This window comes from Squalius cephalus (assembly GCF_949319135.1).
Source record: "Squalius cephalus genome assembly, chromosome: 12".
Lineage (NCBI taxonomy): Eukaryota > Metazoa > Chordata > Actinopteri > Cypriniformes > Leuciscidae > Squalius > Squalius cephalus.
Window position 1 is genome coordinate 31409625 of NC_137133.1, and position 21613 is coordinate 31431237.

General features: G+C 36.6%; 1 protein-coding gene across 5 annotated transcripts; it reads right to left on the reverse strand.

Moving 5' to 3' along the window:
• Positions 1-17471: 17471 nt before the first annotated feature.
• Positions 17472-21394, reverse strand: vgll2a (vestigial-like family member 2a). Of its 5 annotated transcripts, none has more exons than XM_079888674.1 (4): positions 21173-21394; positions 20280-20571; positions 18997-19464; positions 17472-17793 (listed from the first exon to the last, which is right to left on the reverse strand). In XM_079888674.1, exons 1-4 carry the CDS (start codon positions 21254-21256, stop codon positions 17750-17752), a joined length of 888 nt encoding a protein of 295 aa, XP_079744800.1. In that variant the 5' UTR covers positions 21257-21394; the 3' UTR covers positions 17472-17749. The 5 variants fall into 5 exon arrangements, with proteins under 5 accessions (XP_079744800.1, XP_079744799.1, XP_079744798.1 ...); XM_079888673.1 differs by having other exon boundaries at positions 17472-17672; positions 18997-19467; XM_079888672.1 differs by having other exon boundaries at positions 18997-19467.
• Between the last annotated feature and the right edge of the window lie 219 nt (positions 21395-21613).

The following is a 21613-nucleotide window of genomic DNA, read 5'->3' on the forward strand; positions in this document are numbered from 1 at the left end:
GAACTTAGTTCAACGTAATGCATTTGTTTAAATGTAGCTAAAATTAATTATGTGGATCCAATTAACATATTTTTTTTTAGTAAATTCAACTAGTCAATGAATCATTTTTTTCAGTGTATGGGGATCTGTCATTCAGATATCAACTATTCAGTTCTGACTAGTATGTATTCCAACTGTGACTAGTATGTATTGATTAGATACTAGTAGTTATTCATTAGGTACTAGTACTTATTTTTTAGATACTAGTATCTTTTGTAATTGTTACTAGTAACTATTCTTATTTTACTAGTCACAGCTGCGTTTTTACTCGTCTTATGTTATGACTAGTCAGAACGGCCACTGTAGAGTTCAATTAAAAATTACTAGTAAAATAAAAAATCTTACTAGAAACATTTGGAATAAATACTAGTATATAATAAATAGGTATACTAGTATCTATTGAATAAGTACTAGTAGCTAATTAATAAGTACTAGTATCTAATAAATAGGTACTGTATACTAGTATCTATTGAATAAGTACTAGTAGCTAATGAATAACTACAAGTATCTAATATATAAGTACTAGTCACAATTGGAATGCATACAAGTCAGAACTGAATACTTGATATCTGAATGACAGATCCCCATAGAAGTCAATGGCAAAAAAAAAAAAAAATTGTTACAAGTAACAAAGAAATAGTTACTAGTCACTATTGAAATGAGTACTAGTATCTAATGAATAAGTACTAGCATCTATTCAATAAGTACTAATGAATAAGTATATCATAAATACGTACTAGTACCATTTTAATAGGTACTAGAATCTAATGAATAAGTTCTAGTAACCAGGCGCGGATTTATGGGTGTTTTTTTATTATCAGATTAATAAAAAACATTTACATTTTTAATTTTAATAATAATAATAATGAATTAATAAATAATTTCATTTGAATAGTTTCCTGAGGACATTTATGTACAGTAGCTACGAAAAATAGCTACAAAAGAAAAATATTATGTCGGTATATCACGTGTCAGTCCAGTGATGCTATATCACGCAACACCGCTCTCCGTGCGCGCACTGACTTAACGTTGTGATAATCTACATGCGAGTCGCGTCCGTCAGGTTTAAAGCAGCCGGGCCGGGAGGGCTGACTGACACGAGTACAAGGCATAGGCTTATTTAAACTCACTACCGAAGTACGATCTGCTATAGTTGATATATTTATCAGGCGTGTATATAGGCGTAATTTGCGGGTGGGACGGGTGGGACATGTCCCCACCACTTTTTGCCAGGGTCGATATTGTCCCTCCCCACCACTTTTTAAAACATCTCGCGGCACGAATGTACCAATTCTACAAATAAATAAAACATCTCCAGTTAACTGGCAGAGCATTCATTTAGTTTTTAAATAAGAGACGATCTAGCGCTGAAATGTGTTTTTTTAAATCAAGTGATCAAAGTGCTCGTTGCCGCTGCGATCAGTGGCGCGGATACAGTGTTTTCTCGTGTGGCTCGCGCACACGCCGCACTGTCTTCACTCGGACGCACGCTTCAATCCGTTGCGGATTCTCTCTATTCGTTCTGGTGAAATCACAAAACATAATGCACACAAACGTGTCCCTGTTTGATATACAACCACTGATGAACATAATCGGTTTTGATGAGGGAAAAAAAACTATACGAGAAAAAAAAAAAAAAACCTATGCAAGTGCGGATTAGAACCCAGAACCTCTGACACGGTTGGCGAAAGTTCTACCACTGGACCATCAAGGTATAAACCATTCAAATAGGCGGATCTATGTATTTATTCCCACGAAAATTCTCGGCACTGACAACATATATCAGGCTACATCTCATTAAACGACAAAATAAACCCCATGTAGCCTACTATTTAAATCGATTGCTGGACATCGTAATGTTATTGTACATATATCTGATTTAGCAAAGTTACGCCACTGGGCGTGTATATAAGCTTAAAAAACCGAGGCCCCCCCCGTATATTCACCAGGCCCACCTAAGTTCTGTATCCGCCACTGCTAGTAACTAATGAATAAGCACTAGTATCTAATAAATAAGTACTAGTACCAATTTAATAGGCACTATAATCTAATGAATAACTACTAGTATCTTTTAAAAAGGTATTAGTATCTAAAGAGTAGGCACTAGCTAATGAATAAGTACTAGTACTTAGTGGAATAGATACTAGTATCTAAAAAATCAGTACTAGTAGCATGAAAATGGAGACTAGTAGGTTTTAAGGATTAAATGTTAAAACGGCTTGCCATACACACCCCGAACTCCAGACATGCAACATACACGAGAGAGAGAGAGAGAGAGAGAGAGAGAGAGAGAGAGAGAGAGAGAGAGAGAGAGAGAGGAATATTACTGTAAGAACTGTTATACATTCAGCAGATCTGTGACATTGGCATGATTATAAAATAGTAATCTTCTCATGTTAAGGTGAAAATGATGGCCTATAGAATGACAATTCTTGGACCCCAATTGACTGGAGAATTTGGAGAGTTCCAGTGTGTCCTGTCCCTGTAAGAGACAACACATCTCCCTTCAGTGCAGCACAGCTGTCTGTGTGGAAAGAGAATACCCAGCAGCACCGTAACCCGTCACATCAATCTCTGCCCGCTTGACAGGCGCTATGCCCACCTGTTCATGGGCACTGCTTTCCTGGCCACAGCTTGGGGCTACGTGTGTGACAGTCAGGGTTCTGGCTGCTTGTGCTTTTCAAGCCTTAGATTACGCTTGTGCACTTTTATGACATAGGCTACTGTTTATGTCACAATCTTTTGTATTTAATATCCAAATGACATGACATTTCAAGCAGTAACAGCAGTGTGATAGACTTGCTTTACTACATCTAAATCTATTTTGTGGTCAAGTTTTCAAGTTTTTAACATTGTTTAATGTTTATATGTCTATGTGACATTTTTAATGTGCTTTAAGACAACCCATGTGCAAATTCATAATTCAACACCATTGCTGAGTATTTTCTCCTTAAAACTGCAGTGAACCAAAGACAGTCTCAAAAACGCAGTTTGAAATCGCTGGTGTTTCTGACATCACAAACTACCTTGTATCCAGTTACGTCACGTGCGGGCGGGTTTTAGCATATCATTAACTGCTGAATAACGGGGGAGTCTCAAGAGAAGCAAGGTTATCCCGGTATATTTTTCTGTTGATATTTAGCAATATAGCGGGTGGATTATGTATATGATGTATATTACGATGTTACGATGAACTCTATGCCTTTCTCCACTTATTTTCTACGATGTTTAAAGCGTTTCTGAGGATGCAGATTTTTCAAAGGCAGCTGTCTGACTCTGAGATGGTGAACGGGAACATGGTTTGAGTAACATTAATATTATTGTTTGATAACGCAAGTCAGTCCAAAGTCTAACCAAATAATTTACCGCCATGTGTGCCGTCATAAATAGTGAAACATAAAACAAATTACCATTCTGATACAGTACATCGCCTTATAGACGACCCTGTATAATTCACTCTTCCTCTTCTTCTTCAGAATCAGTTTATAGTTCAAACATATATGGCTGCCAACTCTCACGCTCTCACGCCACACATCTATTGTCTCACTCGCCGACAGACAAGACAGAGCAGGTTACTTTTTCAAATTCTGTCAATTTAAAGACAAAATTCAAATGATAAATACTGTTTTGGCGCTCTTAAATATGGCGTGACAGATCGCTGTAGCGCCTTAATTCAATCGGTACGTGAACCAATCTATCTTGCTCTTTATAACTTGTTATAGCACCAAATAAACATGAATGAACATCAGAAGGTATGTTGAATACAGTGATACAGTACACCTTACTGAATTTGCATCATGCCTCATAAATTCATTAAATGAGTGTTTCAACCATAGTTATTACACTTTTACTATAAAAAACCATGGTTAATTTCCCTAAGGGTATGGCACGTTATGGAAGGTAAGTTAGCTAGAAAAATGAACTCTATAGAGGTGCATTTTGCTAAATATGCACTGTTACATATTTATTATATTTTTACTCCTATGTCATTAAAAAATATTGTAACATTATTATAAAACCGCATTATATTAATTATATAAGAATGCATTGTTAATTTTAACTTTTAAAAATCATACCAGCTGACAGATTTCACTTTATGTTTACTGTATAGTACAGTCCAAGATGGTGTGAGTGAGTGGAGGTGGGGCTAATTTGCATATTCATGGTTCCACATATACTAAATGAAGCAAGGGTGTACACAGCAAAAACTCCAGTGTTAAATTAACACTCCTGGGAGTGTATATGAGTCCACACTCAAAAGTGTAAAGTGTTAAAATATGAGTGTTAAATTAACACTCAAGAGTGTTAAAGTTAATGAGCTAATTAAGTGATTAATTTAGTAATGATTGATCATTATTGAAGACACCTGATGTTAACAAGCCGAATCACTGAAGGAGAAAATCACAAATTGTAAGCCATCGTTATGGTGATGGGTGTTTGCTTTAGTCGGGCTCTTGACCCTTATACATTTACTTTAGATTTTGTTTGGCTGTTGTATCTTATAACTGCCTGATTAACAAAGAGAAAAAGGGATTTGATGGTGTTGGTTATATTATGACAATCATCATTTGAAATTGATCACTGAACTCATTAAGATCCTTATTTCTGACTTAGATTTATGTTGTTGATTATAGCATAACTGTGAATCTGCATTCTAAATATCCAGAATTTTAGATATAATACAAAGGATTTCTTAAAAGTTGTTTTTTAAAAAAAAAAAAATCTTTCTTTTAGGCACACACAGACGTCACGATTCAGTCTATGCATCTCAACAATGGTGACGAGCAGAATATTCAATTAGGAAAAGTAAATTACACAGACAATTCAGATCATAATTTATTCATACCGCAATGCATGATGGGAGCCATTAATGAGTTGTGATTGGTGGTAGCCACTGCAACATGCTTTATTATTGTCACCATTGTTGAGATTCACAGGCTGATTATTGATGTCTGTGTTTCTAAATAAATTCATTTGAAAGTCTTTTGATCAGAACAATGGTTATGAAATATTTTTGGATTATATGAAAAATACTGAAAATCATGTGCTGTAGAATCACAGAGCTGCTGTAATTAACAAGTTAAGCCATCTCAATAAGTTTTGTTTTACGGATCACAACATGATTATGTCAAAACATAACCAACACCATCAGATCACATTGTCTCTTTGTTCATCTGACTGTTATAAATCAATAACAGCAGACGAGCAAAATTTAAAGTAAACATATAAGTGTCAAGAGCCCAACTAAAGCAAACACCCATCACCTTAATGGTAACTTACAATTAGTGATTTCCTCCTTCAGTGATTCTGCTTGTTAACATCAGGTGTCTTCAATAATGCTCAATCATCACAAAACTAATCACTTAATTATCTCATTAACTTTAACACTCTTGAGTGTTAATTTAACACTCATATTTTAACACTTTACACTTTTGAGTGTGGACTCATATACACTCCCAGGAGTGTTAATTTAACACTGGAGTTTTTGCTGTGTAGAGTTACATTCAACCTATTTAAAGGCATGAAGAAATTGTTTGCATAGGGATATTTTTTTTAAATATGTCATTTTGAGGATCAAAGATGAGTTTTAATAGATAAAATTATTGGCTGCAGGGGGGACTTATTTTACTCTCTGACACGCAAGACTTTTATTATCTCACTGAATGCAAAGTACACATAATTAAGATGTGAAATGGATCTTACATCACTTCGTATGCATTCAGTCTGATTTGATCATTTTGATGGGTTTTAAGCTAAATCTTTTGATTTACTTGCATCATCTCTTCTCAAGATAATCACCCCAACAAATTAGATTTTAAAGTGCATTCAGCACAGAGCTGATGAAATATCTTTGAATTCTATGCTAATATAGAAATATTAGTCATCAAGACTTGACGTATAAATAACACATGCAAAAACTGCTGTGGAAGAGTGACCGTTTGAAAGACAGGGATCAGTCTGACAGGTCGCATGTTATCAATGCTATCAACAATATAGACTTGTTTCAATATATTCACAGTCAACAATTAAACAGTTAGTTAAACTGATATACTCAATTAAATTGTGTTTATTGTCATTATGCTCTGTATATGATGTAATGTGTGGAAGAAATATCATATAAATATTATATAATCTTGGAATACAGAATGGAATATTTCTAAGGATCATGTGACACTGAAGACTGGAGTAATGACGCTGAAAACTCAGCTTTTCCATTAGGAATAAATGACTTTGAAAAATATATTCAAATAGAGAATGTTTATATATATATATATATATATATATATATATATATATATATATATATATATATATATATATATATATATATATATATATATATATATAATTACAGAGGCCCTAAAAGGACATGGTAAAGGAAAAAACTATGAGATGGGAGGAAAAATTATTTGTCAATGCTTTTGCGTTCTTTAGCAAATGCCTGCGTTTTAAGAAACTTTGCATTCCCTCGCACCAAACGCAAAAGTTTTGCAAACGGACGCAAAAAAAAGCATTTAAATATATTTTATCCTCCCATCTCATTTTTTTTCATCGCCATGTTCCTTTAGGCCATATCCATAACTATTGCTGTTTAGGTTTAATTTTATTTTTATTAAAATTTATTTTTATTTTATTTAGTTCCAGTCAATAATTGTATTGCTTCAAATTAAACTTATTTCAGTTTATTGCCAAAGCAACATTTGTCATTTTCATTTAGTTTGTATTTCAACAAATATTTATATTTTATTTTATTTTATTTCAGCTTTATTTCAGTTAACAGAAACATTTTTAATAGTTTTAGGTAATGATAATAACCATGAGTCAAAACACACCATTAAACAGGTCAAATTAATTTATAATCAAAATCATATAATCACTTATATTCAATAATAATTTATAATCAAAATCCTATAATTCACATGTAATCAAAAGTTATTGATTCACAAGCGTTCTTACATCTGTGTTGAACCAGTAACCTTTTCTAGTTAAGCTGCTCAAACCATAGTTCAGTTTCACACTCTACAAATCACTTCTCATCCTAGATCTCTTTCCCCCATCCCTTTCCCCTTCAGTTGCTGCTTTCAACTTAATGTATCTGAGGTCCATTAGTAGCCCCCCAGACCTCTCCACCTCCCCCATCCCGTAAAGCCCCTGCACCCTTAAGGCACAGCCCTAATGGCAGGGGTGGTTGGAAGTGAGCTCTTAACGGATCCAGCGCAGGAAGTCAGCGGCTCTCGTGTTACCTGGCCAGGTAAGACAATGTTTGTTTACTTTTATCATTGCAAGTCCGGAGGTCATGGGACATGAAGAAGTGCTGAAGCGTTAGAAGGTGGAGGCTTGTTGATGTTGAAAAGACTGACACTCAATCCAGAGTTCCAGAGTTTAGGACACTGAGGCAAACACATTCCCAAAAGCAGTCATATATCTGGACTGAGAGTGGTTCAGCCTGGGCAGACCAAAAGTTGTAATTCTCTGAACAAAAGCGAATGAAGACCATGTAGATGTTGAGAGACACTCTGTTTTTAATTAATCATCAGGTTAACGGTCACATTGGTGGCAAGCTGAAGTGGATCATAATATTTTAATTCTTATATCATACCATAAATAACCACTTTTGCAATGACCTTCAACCCTGAAACATGGATGTCAACATGATACTCAAAGCATGTTTTGAAAGACAAATGAATGAAGTATTGATTTGACACCATCAACAACCTCTTAATAGATAGCCTACCACTAAAAGTGCAGCATGTTCCTCCAGACACGTGTCCGGCCTACAGTATATGGCAGTCGGTAACAGCATCGCTTCCCCCAAGTTGAGTTACTCGTTGAAGTCACTGAGATTACCACAGAGAACCTGACGTGTGAGATGGCAGCTACCCAAGCGTGATCTGAGCAGCCTTGATCCATAAAAAGACCCAAGGCCCTGTGTACGAACACACAGGAGGTGGTCCTGAAATAGGAATAACCACATGAGCACTGCTTCCATTTTTTAAATGTTCTGGAATGTTCTGTTCCTTTAATCTGTGCGCAACACACTTTAAACGCTGCCTTAGATTAGCGCAACGTGACCGAATATATGGCGTGAAACTATTTTGCTTGTTTTATGAGAAAATGTCTTGCTTGATGGGAAGTAATTGTTCAATGATTGACTCTTCATTCACACACAGACATGTTCTGTCCATTTGTCTGTCATCATCTGCAGGTAAAAGCGGGTATCTGGGACTTGAGGTTATTTGATATATCTGATCCTGGTATGGTGAAAAAACGGTAACTTGAAATTGGCATATTATTCTTTGCTTTGTTAATATTTTCACTGTATAAATGACATGACATTGAATTAGCCACAGAGAGCCATAAACAAAACTCAGTAAAGTCACTCTACTGTATGTTTTGCTTTCAGACTGTTTTGGCAGTAGAAACTTAAAAAAGGTCCATATTTCCAATCAGTAGCTGTAGAAGTGACAAAACACTTGCGCATTCTCAAATTAGTTAATGTAAGCTGGCAATGGATTTGTTGATGCTTGTATTTCAGCAGTGAGCTTTGGGTCTGACCAAATGTCCTGTGTTTACATTTGTTCTCACATTCATTTAAAGTCTATTGCCAGGGGATGACGTGAGTTTATGGAGCAGGAAATGTTAGCAAACCTCACCACAGTTGTGGAAGACACCCGTTAAAATCACACACTGGCCCATTTTCAAGTCGGATTATGATTATTCATCCCAAAATTCTTATGCCCTTTAACAAAACATTAACAGAACAACTTTTTTGAATCCAAAGGATTTCTGTCCTCCATCGAAAGAACTGTAGTAAAGCACAAGAGTTATGTGAGGAATTCCCAGCTCAAGACCTTTGGATTCATTTGCTGCTGTAAGGTGTGTTCAGCTTCAGTGAAAAGCCAAACACTGCGCACTGGAGTGAAATGTGATATCTAGGCTTAACACTTCAGACACAACATCATCTCCCAGATCGGCACGATGCTTAAAAGTAAAATTGATGCTTCATCTCCGCGCATTAAAGGCCGGTTGAGTGGAATTTGACTAGTAAAACCCTAAAGCCAATAGGTATTGTTTGCTGGAATTAATGCATTTGATATCAAACCTATCAATTAGTCTTTATTGGAAAAAAATCTCTGAAAGCATTTAGAAATCATTCTAAATCTTACGAAAATTGTGTCACGTGTGGTCTTTGTATTGTTGGTTTTGTCATCGGTGTCTTGTTTGACCTAGTTTCCCAGAGTTTGATTACTGTATTCTGTTCACCTGTCTTCTTATTAATTAGCTTATTAGTCCTCGTTTGGTTTAGCATTTATAATCCATGTTTCCCGAGCTCAATTGTCCTTAACATTTGTGAAGTGTTGCAAGCCTGTTTCTCTGTATCGCCCTGAGTTATTTGGTTTAAAGTCTGTTCTCTTTGTTATTTCGTCTTCATGAGTACTCTTTAGCAATGTTCTGTGACAGATTGTGGTAGTACCGTGGTATCGGATACAGTACTTTGATATATACAATGGTACTAAAAGATTGGTCCCTGCCATACTATAGTATTTATATAAGGAAATTCTACCACTGAACCAGAACTTGAAAATGTTTTTCAAGTGTTTCCATAAAAAAGTTTATACTGTACTTTTTTTTTTATCTTCAATTTATACATTTATATATGAATTTATATACAATTTAATTTATTTAAAAGCACTGATTTATTGGTTTATTTAAAATTCTAATTATTTCTGTGGTTATACTGAGATAATTTAATGTATTTATAATATAATATATTGTAATGTAAAAGTAAAGTAAAGATTGATTCCTTCACCATTTATGTTTTTGTTGAAAGCACTTCATGTAACATTGCCTTAAAATTCAAAATGTTTAATTAAATGATTTCTTTAGTTATACTATAACTTAATGTGTTATAAAATATAATAGAATACTTTCTTTTTAATAAACTTGAATTTATGATTTTATATGTGAAATTATAAGTTACTTTTGTTGAAACCACTTTGTATAGATCCTAAGGTCACACAATTAAATTTCCAAATTGTTTATTTATTCTGATTTATTTTCGTTGGTAAATCGATGATGTTTTATATAATATGAATTATATTAATAAAATATTTTATAATATAATATAAGGTTACACTTTGACGTATAGTTACAGTTAAAGTTATATTAATTAACCGCATGGACATACTTAGGGTTTGGTTTAGGGTTAGTTACTTGTAATTCATAATGTATTGTTATGTACTATAATAAGTACATGTAGTAACGTGTTACTAAATATAAAACTTATTTTAGTTTTTAAAAAAATCCAGGAAACCAATAAAAAACGATTGCTTCACCATTTATGTGACATTAAACAAGGCAACATTTACAAAAGACCCTTGTTTAAAGCCAAAGGTGTGCTGTTTGTTCAGGAGCATTGTGTTGTCCGTCCTCTGCTGATGAGTGACAGCTCCAGGCTTTGGGATATGGGCCAAAGATAAAGGTTTCACAAACCTGCTGCTCTTAGATGTGGGATCAGCAACATTCTCCATCCATTAAAGCATCTCTGCAGCTCCTCGACCTTAAAGAAGTCATTACCCTCGTAATTAAAATTGTAATATCAATCCTGTGACATGCTCAAAATGGTTTCAACATGTTTTATGCTGTTAATTAGCTAGATTAACAGTCTTACATCATGGTGCTTTGGTGCAGCGGTAGTGCCCTTGATACAGAAAGACCACAGTGTTCCGGGGAACACAATCTTTAGTCTGACCTGCCTAATAATAAAGTAGAATTAGCAATATGTTTCCTATGCAAATCTGTCTTTGTGATCTGTACATTTCAGCTGTGCATCAGATGTCTGTATTCAAATACTTACTGCTTATGGTGACTAATGTGAAAAATACCACCAGCAGTGGTGTGAAAATTGACAGCCATGTGGCACTTGTGGATGTTCTGAATGTCATGTCATATAGAGCTTGGCCTTCAGCTCCGGCATTAGCGAGGTTCACATTCCTCATCCACTACGGGCGAGATGTTTTCACACATCTGCCTCTTCCGCCCTCAAAGAGAAAGTTCTCTCTGAGACAAAAACCACAACCCTGATCACTTACTTGTGTTTGTAACTGTTTCAAAAACAGACCACACAAGAAAGAGGTGACATGCTCAATTGGTTGTCATGGGGGTACAACATGAGATCTGAAAGAAACAGCTCAACTTAGGGGCCGCTTGCACGCCACTGTTTTCAATTTTTTTAATATGTTTTGGCCATTCATTCAACGACAAAGGCGTTTTGGGGGCCTTAAAACGCAAACTTTTGAAAACGGGTTTTAAAGTGCAAGTTTTTGAAAACAATACTGTTATCGTATCCGTGTAAACTGAGAAAACTGTTTCTTTACAAAGTGACATCGCCAACTACTGGCCTGTCATGCATAAGACAGCGTTTTTAATCGGTTTCGCGGATCGGTGCGATCGGAGATCATTTTGACAACGTTGTCGTCTGTACGCGAAAAATGCAAAGGAAAAACTTTCCGTTTTTAATACATCGTTGTCTTGTAAACGTACCCTAAAAATTTAAATTATATCATCATTTACTCACCCTAATGTCATTCAAAACCCATATGAATTTCTTTCTGTGGAATTTTCATCATATATTGAAAGTGTCAGGATCCAAAAATGACAAAAAGCACTATAAAAGTCCCATAACAGTAGTCCATATGCACAATATTCAAAGTCTTCTAAAGCTCTATTATAGCGGTCATTTGTTAGTTTTGTTTCATTATCGTGGACTTTTAGTTTGCTTCTCGTTATTTCCTGTTGCCTTTGTTCATGTTTCCCGCCATCATTAGTTGCTATGGATATTCATTTGATCATCCCACCTGTTAGTCTTTTAGCTCGTTATCTGTGTATACCAGCATTTTGAGCACTTTTGAACGGATTTTTAAACACCTCTGGTTGGCCATTGCATTCACACGCTCAACATATATGTCTCTGATTGGCCATTGTGTTGACGTGCTCAACATATATGTCTGTGATTGCTTACAATGATCAAAGCTTCAAAAACATGTCGTCTTTGACGCTCTTCACCGAGCGCACACGGCAGCATTTGAAAGCGTCGTGTATCAGCGGGTATATTAGGGATCTGCTGATAGACGCCTGCTTTTAAGCGCCCCCGTGTGTATCTGTGTAAGCTCTCAGCGAAGAGCGTCAAGATGTCATTGTTGATCATTGTAGCCAATCACAGACATATATGTTGAGCGCGTCAACACAATGGCCAATCAAAGGTGTTTAAGAATCTGTTCAACAGTGCTCAAAATGCTAGAGGGAAATGCTAGCTTCACAAATTTATAAATTTCAATATCTACCGACTTCAGTACCAAGTTTGGTACTTTTTGATAACTCTGCTGTGGACTGTCTGAGTTTGTTTTATCAAAATACCTTTATTTTTTAAATCTTCTTAGTCTCTTTATCATCTGTGGACTTTATACACAGGTAACCATGACAATATCTTTGTGTGAAGAAGAGACGAAATTTAAGCCGTCAAGTCTAATTCATGTTCACATATATTTACATATGGTGCAACTTTTGAATGGATGTGTATGAGATTTAAAAACTATGCTGGATAGGAAGAATAGAACTTACATTATGGTCTGTAATATGTACTGCTTGGTACTTATTGTGCTTTTTAATTGTCATTTTTGGAGATTGACAGACCCTCTTTGTTGAACTATGCAAATCATGCCTGTAGGAGCCAAAGTTACTACAAGGTGTCTTATAATATACTCACTGATCTCTCAAGAATGAATTACCATTAGAGGCAAGTTCTTTTATTAACAGTTACAGTTGTGGCGCAGTGCCCGTAGTCAAGCTTGGTAGATATTCAGTCTGTGTTTGTGCAGCTCAAAGTGTGTGAGTTTGTTTAGAGTCTAAATAAAAATAAATTCCCTCTGTGATTTGGCCAACACGTGTTTACATTTGCATCTTGACTATTGAGGTTGGATTACCACGGGCGATAGACTGAGATTATGTTTGGCAGAATTCTGATGACAGGGCTCTGGTCGCTTATTATAGAATAAATGATAGCTGGAAGCTGTAATGCTTTGTAGTTGAGTGCATTCATTCGGACAAATGAAGGAGAGCACGGCAGCATCCAGAAGTTTCATGCTCATTCAGACTGCATGGGCCTCCTCAGATGTTCCAGCCAAGTGGATTTTAAATGCAACTTCCAAAGAAAAAAAATGAATCTTTTGATAATTAAGTTATACTATACAATTACTATAGGTATTTGTCTAAACGGCCGAGGCAGAAATCTCTTATTTACTGTGTGTGTGTGTGTGTGTGTGTGTGTGGCCTGGTAAACCCTACATTATGGGGACAAAATTTCCCCACAAAGATGGCATTACCCGAAATCCTTGTCCTTGTGGGAAATGTTTTGGTCTCCATTGGGAAAACAGCTTATAAATCATAAGTGATGTTTTTTTGAAAATGTAAAAATGCAGAAAGTTTTCTGTGATGGGTAGGTTTATGGGTAGGGTTAGTGTAAGGGGATAGAAGAATATACAGTTTGTACAATGTAAAAATAATTATGTCTATGGAAAGTCCCCATAAAACATGAAAACACAACGTGTGTTATACTGCATATATATACATACACTTCCTCACCACTTTATTAGGTAGCCCTGTTCAACTGCTCATTAACACCAAAATCAAATCATCCAATAATATGGCAGTTTAGGCATGTATCTGCACGCCTCAATGAATTTAGGCATGTAGACATGGTCAAGATGATCTGCTGAAGTCCATGCACAACCATCTCTAGGGTTTACAGAGAAGATGTGAATAGGCAGACCGAGGTCTGCAATAGATCATCTCTGAACGCACAGCACGTCCAACCTTGAAGCAGAGGAGCTACAACAGCAGAATACACACCGGTGCCACTTCTGTCAGATAAGAACCGGAAACTGAGGCTATATCCGCACGGGCTTACCAAAATTGGAAAAGACTGCAAAAACGTTGCTTGGTCTGATGGGTCTCGATTCTGCTGCGACTTTCAGATGGTATGGTCAGAATTTGGTGTAAACAACATGAAAGCATGGATCCATCTTATCAGCAGTTCAGGCTGCTGGTGGTGTAATGGTGTGAGGGATATTTTCTTATCACATTTTGTACCAATTGGGCATTGTTTAAACACCACAGTCAACCTGAGTATTGTTGCTGACCATGTCCATCCCTTTATGACCACAGTGTTCCCATTTTCTAAAGGCTACTTCCAGTAGGATAATGCGACATGTCTCAAAGCTCAAATCATCTCAAACTGGTTTCTTGAACATGACAGTGAGTTCACTATACTCAAATGGCTCCACAGTCAGCAGATCTCAATCGAATAGAGCACCTTTGGGATGTGCTGGAACAGGAGATTCACATCTTGGACATGCAGCCGATAAATATGCAGCAACTGCATGATGCTATCATGTCAATATGGACCAAAAAATAAATATAAAACATGTTTTATATAATAGGCCTATATTTTGTATATTTTTATCTAATGCATTTTTTAAATGTGGATAAAATATTTTTGGGGGGCGACTGAGAAAGATAAATGTAATAGATAATTATAAATAAATTTCTTTTTAGCACAATTCGGGATTGTAACCCTTTGTAAATGTATTAGAAACCCAGCGCCCGTAATAATTTTACCAGGCAAAGCTTAACAGTTATCACATGGTCGTTTAACTTAACTACTTTATTGATAGAGAACATTAGACTCAAGCTGATTAAAATGCCAGCGGACTGTTGATCTGCTTTTTAAAGTGTGGGGAGTTGACCTTTCACATGGCTGATGTCTGTCCTTTCGGCAAACGGTGGGCGAAGTGACAACTGGCTGTGGGTTCCTCGACGCCACTCCAAAAAAGTACATGGGAGTCTGTTTGAATTTTTGGGATAATGTGACTGACAGCTCGGCCTCTTGCCCCTAATTAGTGCTCGGCAATTAAGGAGCTACTGCTGCGAGATTATGCCTCCACATCACAAATCCTCCAGTCACTGAAACGGCGGATATCGAGTGTCGCTCTGCGAGTAATTGCGCGCGGTTTTTCTGGTCCTGTGCGCGCGGCGCGCCGCGGCCCTAAATAGTCCAGTCATGCTAATATTGGCACGGAGTTACTGGGCAGGGATAATGTGACAGCTTTGCGTAATCATATGTTTATAGATTCATGAGCACATTAGCCGTTGTATAAACCTAATTTTATGTCAGGCCTATTGTTTTATTTTCCTATCGCTAATAATTAATGCTATTTATGCACTCGGTTCCCAATGTGTGTTTTTTTTATGTTAATTGGTTTCAAATATCTAGTTCTATTTTAAATTAGAAGTTTTTTTTGTGTTCAAGATGTTCTTCTAAATAATCTTGTACATAGTGTTGCATTAATTGTTTTGCCTTTCCTAATGGTTTCCTTCAAATGTTTTTGTGAAGCAATTTCATTTAAAGTCTATAACTGGCAGGGGCCCATATACTGTGTGACAACATGCTCTGCCAAAGTTCAAAATCTATAGAAACTAATGTCAATACAGAAATGGTTATATTGAAACTGACATTCAAAAATAAACTCTGAGATATGTGACAGCAAACCCCGGTCTCCTCTACGCTTCTAATTTTTCTAGACCTATATTACTTTGTTTTTTCAATTTATTTCTATTTTCGTTCAAATAGTGAGCTTGAATGACACATTTCATTGTCAGTCAGCAAATATGCTGTTGTATATGACAAATAAAATTAACTCAACTTTGAATTCAAGGGAGAGAAACAGGCTACAAATACAACCAGAGTAGAGTTTCAATAGACATCATTTAAAAAAATACACATACTTTGCAGCACTGTAGTCACAAAAAACACAAGTTGGCTTACTGCGTACACCAGTTATACATTTTGAAATGTGACTGTTTAATCTGCCACATGAACTACATTATTTTCTCATGCACCCCCAGCACTTTAGGAGGGCACTCAGTACTACTTTTTAAAAAAGAGGCCTTTGTTTTACCCACTTAAGCAAGAGAAACTCCTGGCCACACATCTCTTGTCCATCATTGCTGTTGTCATAAGCCAATATTAATCAACAGCTGTCTGGTATTCACTGCGAACACAACCAAAAGGCTGAGGATCAAATGTCAGCGTGATAACATTGAGTCTCCCGCTTTCTTTCTCGCTTCCCAATTCCTTTTCATTGGCTGAATCTATGGCTGAGTGGACAAAAACATCACACACTCTTAAAAATAAAGGTTCTTTATTGCCATCTATAGTCCCATGAAGAACCTTTAACATCCAATAAATCATTCCATTCCACAAAAGGTTCTTTATAGTAGAAAAAGCTTCTTTAGATTGTTAAAATGTTCTTCACACTAAGGAAAAAATGGTTCGGTTCTTTTAAGAACTGTTCACTGAATGGTTCTGCTGTGGCATTGCTGTGAAAACCTGCTTTTGGAACCTTTATTTTTAAGAGTGTGATTAAAAGTAGCCCATCCTTCTTTAACATGTCGAACATACTGACAGAGAAAAAAACATCTATATTGAAATAAATCAATAATTTAATCTCAGATGGAGTCGATTTTAAGGTTTTGAAGGTTGCAGCAGGTTTGTAATAGTCTTTTGTTTCCTAGAGCCCAAAGCAATCTTGAATAAATGTCAAGATGTGTTTGGTATAAAAAGATGTCACAAGTTTGTACAATCGATCGCATTCGCAATTTCACGAGCAACCTCTAAAACACTCAAGGGCAGCAAAAAAAAAAAAGTGTGTATCGCCTGGTTTTATTTCCAGTTCTGTTTCATAGGCTGAAGATACACAACTGATAATAACAAAACAGATAACGCCTCATTGTCCTCAACGCACTGGAAAAATACTTTCAAAGGTAATATATTACATGTGATACATTCAAATACAGCGTGGTGAGACGTCGACCTAAGCTGACGGCGTTCTTTAAAAAAGTACAAATGAAAGAATCAATTTTTCTGATGCATATCATCATGCTGTTTGATCTTACATGTAGCACTGGACACACTAAGACACAAAGTATATACAGTACGGCTTAATAGTGTTTGTATCTACTTCCAGTCGAACCTACACCACACCTCACAAAAAAAATGAAAAGCCAAACCAGTTGTTCCCTTTCCCAGTGTGTCCAGATACAACAAAACGCCTCTTTTATGAAATCCAGGGCGCTTGCTCAGTCAAAGCGCTTGTCTGTGCGTCTGCTAAGTTCCACAACAGTTGTCGATGACAGGTGCTGAAAGCAATATAGATAGAGTCAAGTGGCTTCAAATAGCCCTTCTCTGTCTTCAGCGATGATAGGGAATGCTGCTCTCTAGTCAGAAACTCAATTCTGGTCAAAAGAAAAGTCTTCATAGCCAGTCCACTGTCTTTTCTGCAAGTTCGGCTCTCAAATGTCCCCCAAAAGTAACGTTTGTCTCTTTTTAAATCTTATTTTGGGTCCGTTTTGCTGAGAGCGCTGAGGGTCGGGGGAGGGAAGGGGAGAGAGCAGCTGCTAGTCACACCACTACAGTATGTTTGCTCCTCTTTACTGAGAGAGTTTTGCACTCATCCGAAGGGTTCTTATCCATTTTCAGCTTAGGATGGTCCCGCTGCAGAGGGTGTAGCGCCGAGCTGCAAGTGAGATGAGAATCTGTTACAGAAAAGCCAGAGAAAGACAAGCCGGCGGAGAAAGAAGTGGCCGCAGGGCACTAAAACCAGTACAAGTCCTTGCTCTTATCCTGGCTCTGTAGACCTGAGAGGAAGAAGGAAAGGGGAAAAAAAGATAAAGAAATGAAAAGACGGAAAATAAGTAGCAAATACAGAGTGAAAAGTGAGAAGACTTGAAGCAAAGAAAGCATTAAAGTCTTAAAGATGAAGAGTGAAAAACCAATGTCAGCAGAGGTCAACGTCAAAAGCCTTATGAAGATAATGATTCAAAAAAGATCTTAAACTCAGGATAAATTCTCAAATTGATCATTTACAGTATTTCAAGAAGCACTTATAGACTTAGTATTATTTGACATTATATGATTGAATTTTTTTCTCTCTGACTTTTATGAAGTGAGTTTAACCTTTGGTGGCCCTAGTATGCTTTAAGCCTAAAAAACGAGTCTAAATGTCACTGCATTAGATAACAAAACATAGTGGCATTTACAGACAAAGCTTTCCTGCACAATTTTTGCACTCAGTCTTACTAAACTGATGTCAAGGTGATTTTTATAATATACATTTTCCTGAAATTCACACATGCACCCTAGCAGAGTAACCAGAGGTTATCACATTATATACACTAGCATTCAACATTTGAGTTCAGCAAAAAAATTAATTCTTTTATTTAGCAAGGATGCATTAAATTGATCAAAAGTGACAGTAAATACATTTACAATGTTATACATTTCTATTGCGAATAAATGCTGTTCTTTGAACTTTCTATCCATCAGAGAATCGTGAAAAAAAGTATCACGGTTGTCACAACAAATACTTAGCATATTTGAATGATTTCTGAAGCATCATGTGACACTGAAGACTGGAGTAATGATGCTGAAAATTCAGCTTTGCATCCACCACAGATATAAATTACATTTTAAAATATATTCAAATAGAAATCAGTTATATGTAAATTGTAATAATATTTCACGATATTAATGTTTTTACTGTATTTTTAATCAAATACATGCAGCCCTGGTGAACATAAAATACTTCTTTCAAAAACATCAATAAAACCTTTTAAATGACCAGAAACAACTAGAAAGTGCCACAAAACATTTTGTCTCATCTTTTTATCATTTAAAACCAAACTTCTTTTTAATGAAATGTTTTATTTTCTTTAAAATAAATGCCTTTTGAGTTGATATTTTGTTTTCAAATGCAATGACATCCATATGTGTTTTAAGTGTAGCTTGTTATGTGCATAAATACATTGTGGGTCTGCTGTATGTGGATTGAATGTTCGCACCTGTATCCATGTTCAGACTCATGTCAGAGCTCGCCGCTGTGAAAGCTCCGGTCCACGCCGAGCTGCCCGGCTCGCTCTTGCTGATGTCACATGGCGAGGCTCCAGCTGCGGGCACCGTGGCGGGGGGGAGTCTATGGGGCCGCACCGAGGGCACGAGCAGAGAGCTGTAACGGGGGTCAAAGTGCGTTCCGTACATGTCGTGCATGGAGGGTCGGGGGTAAGCGGACCCCTGGGTGCCGATGGCTCCGCTTAGTGAGTAAGGGTGATGGTGGTGAGAGGGGTGCCAGGGCTCTGGGGTGGCTTGGTGGAGGTGGCTGTGTAGAGACGCGGTGGAATAAGGGTCCGCTGAGAAGGGGAGATCCGTGTGGGAGGAACCCAGAGCGCTGCTGAGAGACGCCGTGACCGACGGCTGATACGCGCTGTTCCAGAACGAGGGAGGGAAGCTTCTCTGGCTCATAGGGAATGAGCCTTCTGGGGAGGAACACATTTAGATGTTTTGCATGTTAAAATGCACAAACGCCTGTGATAATTCAAATATACAACAATTCAAATACTCTGTTTGAGATTTAAAATGAATGCTCACACATTTGGATTAACAAAACAAATGCGACAAACTGTCCTCTACAATCAAATTGAATTGTTTTGCATTAGCTTTAAAAAAAAAATCTATATAGATTATGAAACAATGCAAAATAAATCAAATAAAATCATACATGTGCAATCAGAGATGATGCAAAGAAAATATGTTACACTAGTTGTAAAAAAATAATAATCATAATCAAACTAATTTAATCATTTGCTTTTAAAAATCTATCTAAAAATCGACCTTAAAATATTTTTTTTTAAAAGAAGGAAAATTGTGCCCATTATCATGATTAATAGCTGTACAATCATAAAGGCTTATAGTATAAATGAACTATTTAAATCAGTTTCCTTCTCTTTTTGTGCAATATCATATTTAAGTGCAATACTTATTTATATTACCTACTGCAAGTAACAGGATTTTCATTGCTGTTTCTGTGCGGATCAGTGTGTTATTGTATTGCATACCAAAATTGGGTATGTTTGGCACGGTAATGTGTCCTGTTATTTGTTATACTTAAACATTATTCTTTAGTCGAGCACTGTATTTTTGTTATCTATAATTACTAAAATACAGAGCATGTATGTGCACTGTGTGGATGCATTATAACGGTGACAAATTCCTTACTCAGGCATACTTGGCCAATAAAGTTCAATTTAATTCAATTCGATTCAAAGTGCAGGTTGCATCAGATTCCCACCTCTCCAGGACGATGTTCCTCTCGCGGTCTTGCTGTTGGTGGATCCGGGTGCGTAACTGCTAGACTGACTCAAAGCTCGACTGAAATGTTCATCTACCACCGAACTAATGTCCCCTTGGAAATACGTGAAAAGCACACATCTGGAGCTGATGTACTCAGCCTCCGGTGGGTGATCTTTCTCCCGGGCGCAGTCCTCCTCTTTTATGGGTGGCCCAGAGAGGTTGGAAAAAGAAGAGCTGCTTCCGCTGACTGTTTCTGGTGATTCTTGCATTTTCGAGTAAAATGCCAATTTCTGAAGAAGAAGAAAAAAGGCAAAATCAATTTACATGATACAAAAATACACTCACACACACTCTATTCATACATAGACAGATATAAGGAGAAACTATATTGTGTATTCCACCAGTGTGTTTGGTGTTGCACAATTTATGTTCCTATAATGCTAACATATACGGTATATATAACCAATATATACTCAGTATATACATACTGTGTATGTATTTATCCTAAACTAAATATGCATTGAAGATAACATGATATCTGTCAAATAAAGAAAAACCTATTTCCAAGTCTATCTTTTCTACAAGCTTTTCTTAGGGAAACAAGTGATAGCCTACTACATCATTGTCAGAAAATAAAAATATGTTCACGCTTTTTTTTATAACTTTAAATAACACTTCAACTGCCATTAATCAAGTTTTAAAAAATGCATCAACATTATAACTACGTGACTCATTTTAAAACTATTTTGTCAACATCAAATGCACGCGCAGCGCAACAAGTCGAGGAGAGAAAGTTTTACTTACAAATCTAATGGAATTTAAACCACCCACAAACACAACATTTTCTTCTAACACTACAGAATAATAATAAACTGAACTTGACGAACATACCTGATGGTGATAAGGTGTGTATGCTGCGGCAAAATAAGGCTGAGGTGGACCATAAACTTGATACATGACATCCAAGCAGCTCATGGCGAAGACAGCTGTTATATCACGTATAAAAAATTATTAGTGGAATGAGAGGACGCTTCATTTGAAATAAAGCGCTGGTTCAGTGTCTACAGTCAGAAAATGAAGCTCCGTGTCGATTGCGGCTGAAGCGCACTGAGCACCTTTTATGTTCAGTACTCTGTCTTTACGCACGAGTCTGATTCATGTAAGAGATCCGGTTCATTCAACTGATGAATAGTTTAATGAGTCGACTCATTTGAATCATCGCTCAAAGTGTTCACAGAAGACGTGTTGGATAATCTTCAAACAAGACAACTTTGCACAACAATATAACGTGGTATGTGTGTCTTGGAACATATATTAGCTGGTCATTAGCTA

Excerpts from the sequence above, each read along its gene's own strand:
- vgll2a (XM_079888670.1), bottom strand. The coding sequence starts at position 21,256 with ATGAGCTGCTTGGATGTCATGTATCAAGTTTATGGTCCACCTCAGCCT. Across the intron at positions 20,572-21,172 it reads ACACACCTTATCACCATCAG|AAATTGGCATTTTACTCGAA; the intron begins GTATGTTCGTCA and ends CTTCTTCTTCAG. Across the intron at positions 19,468-20,279 it reads AGGAACATCGTCCTGGAGAG|AAGGCTCATTCCCTATGAGC; the intron begins GTGGGAATCTGA and ends GTTCCTCCCCAG.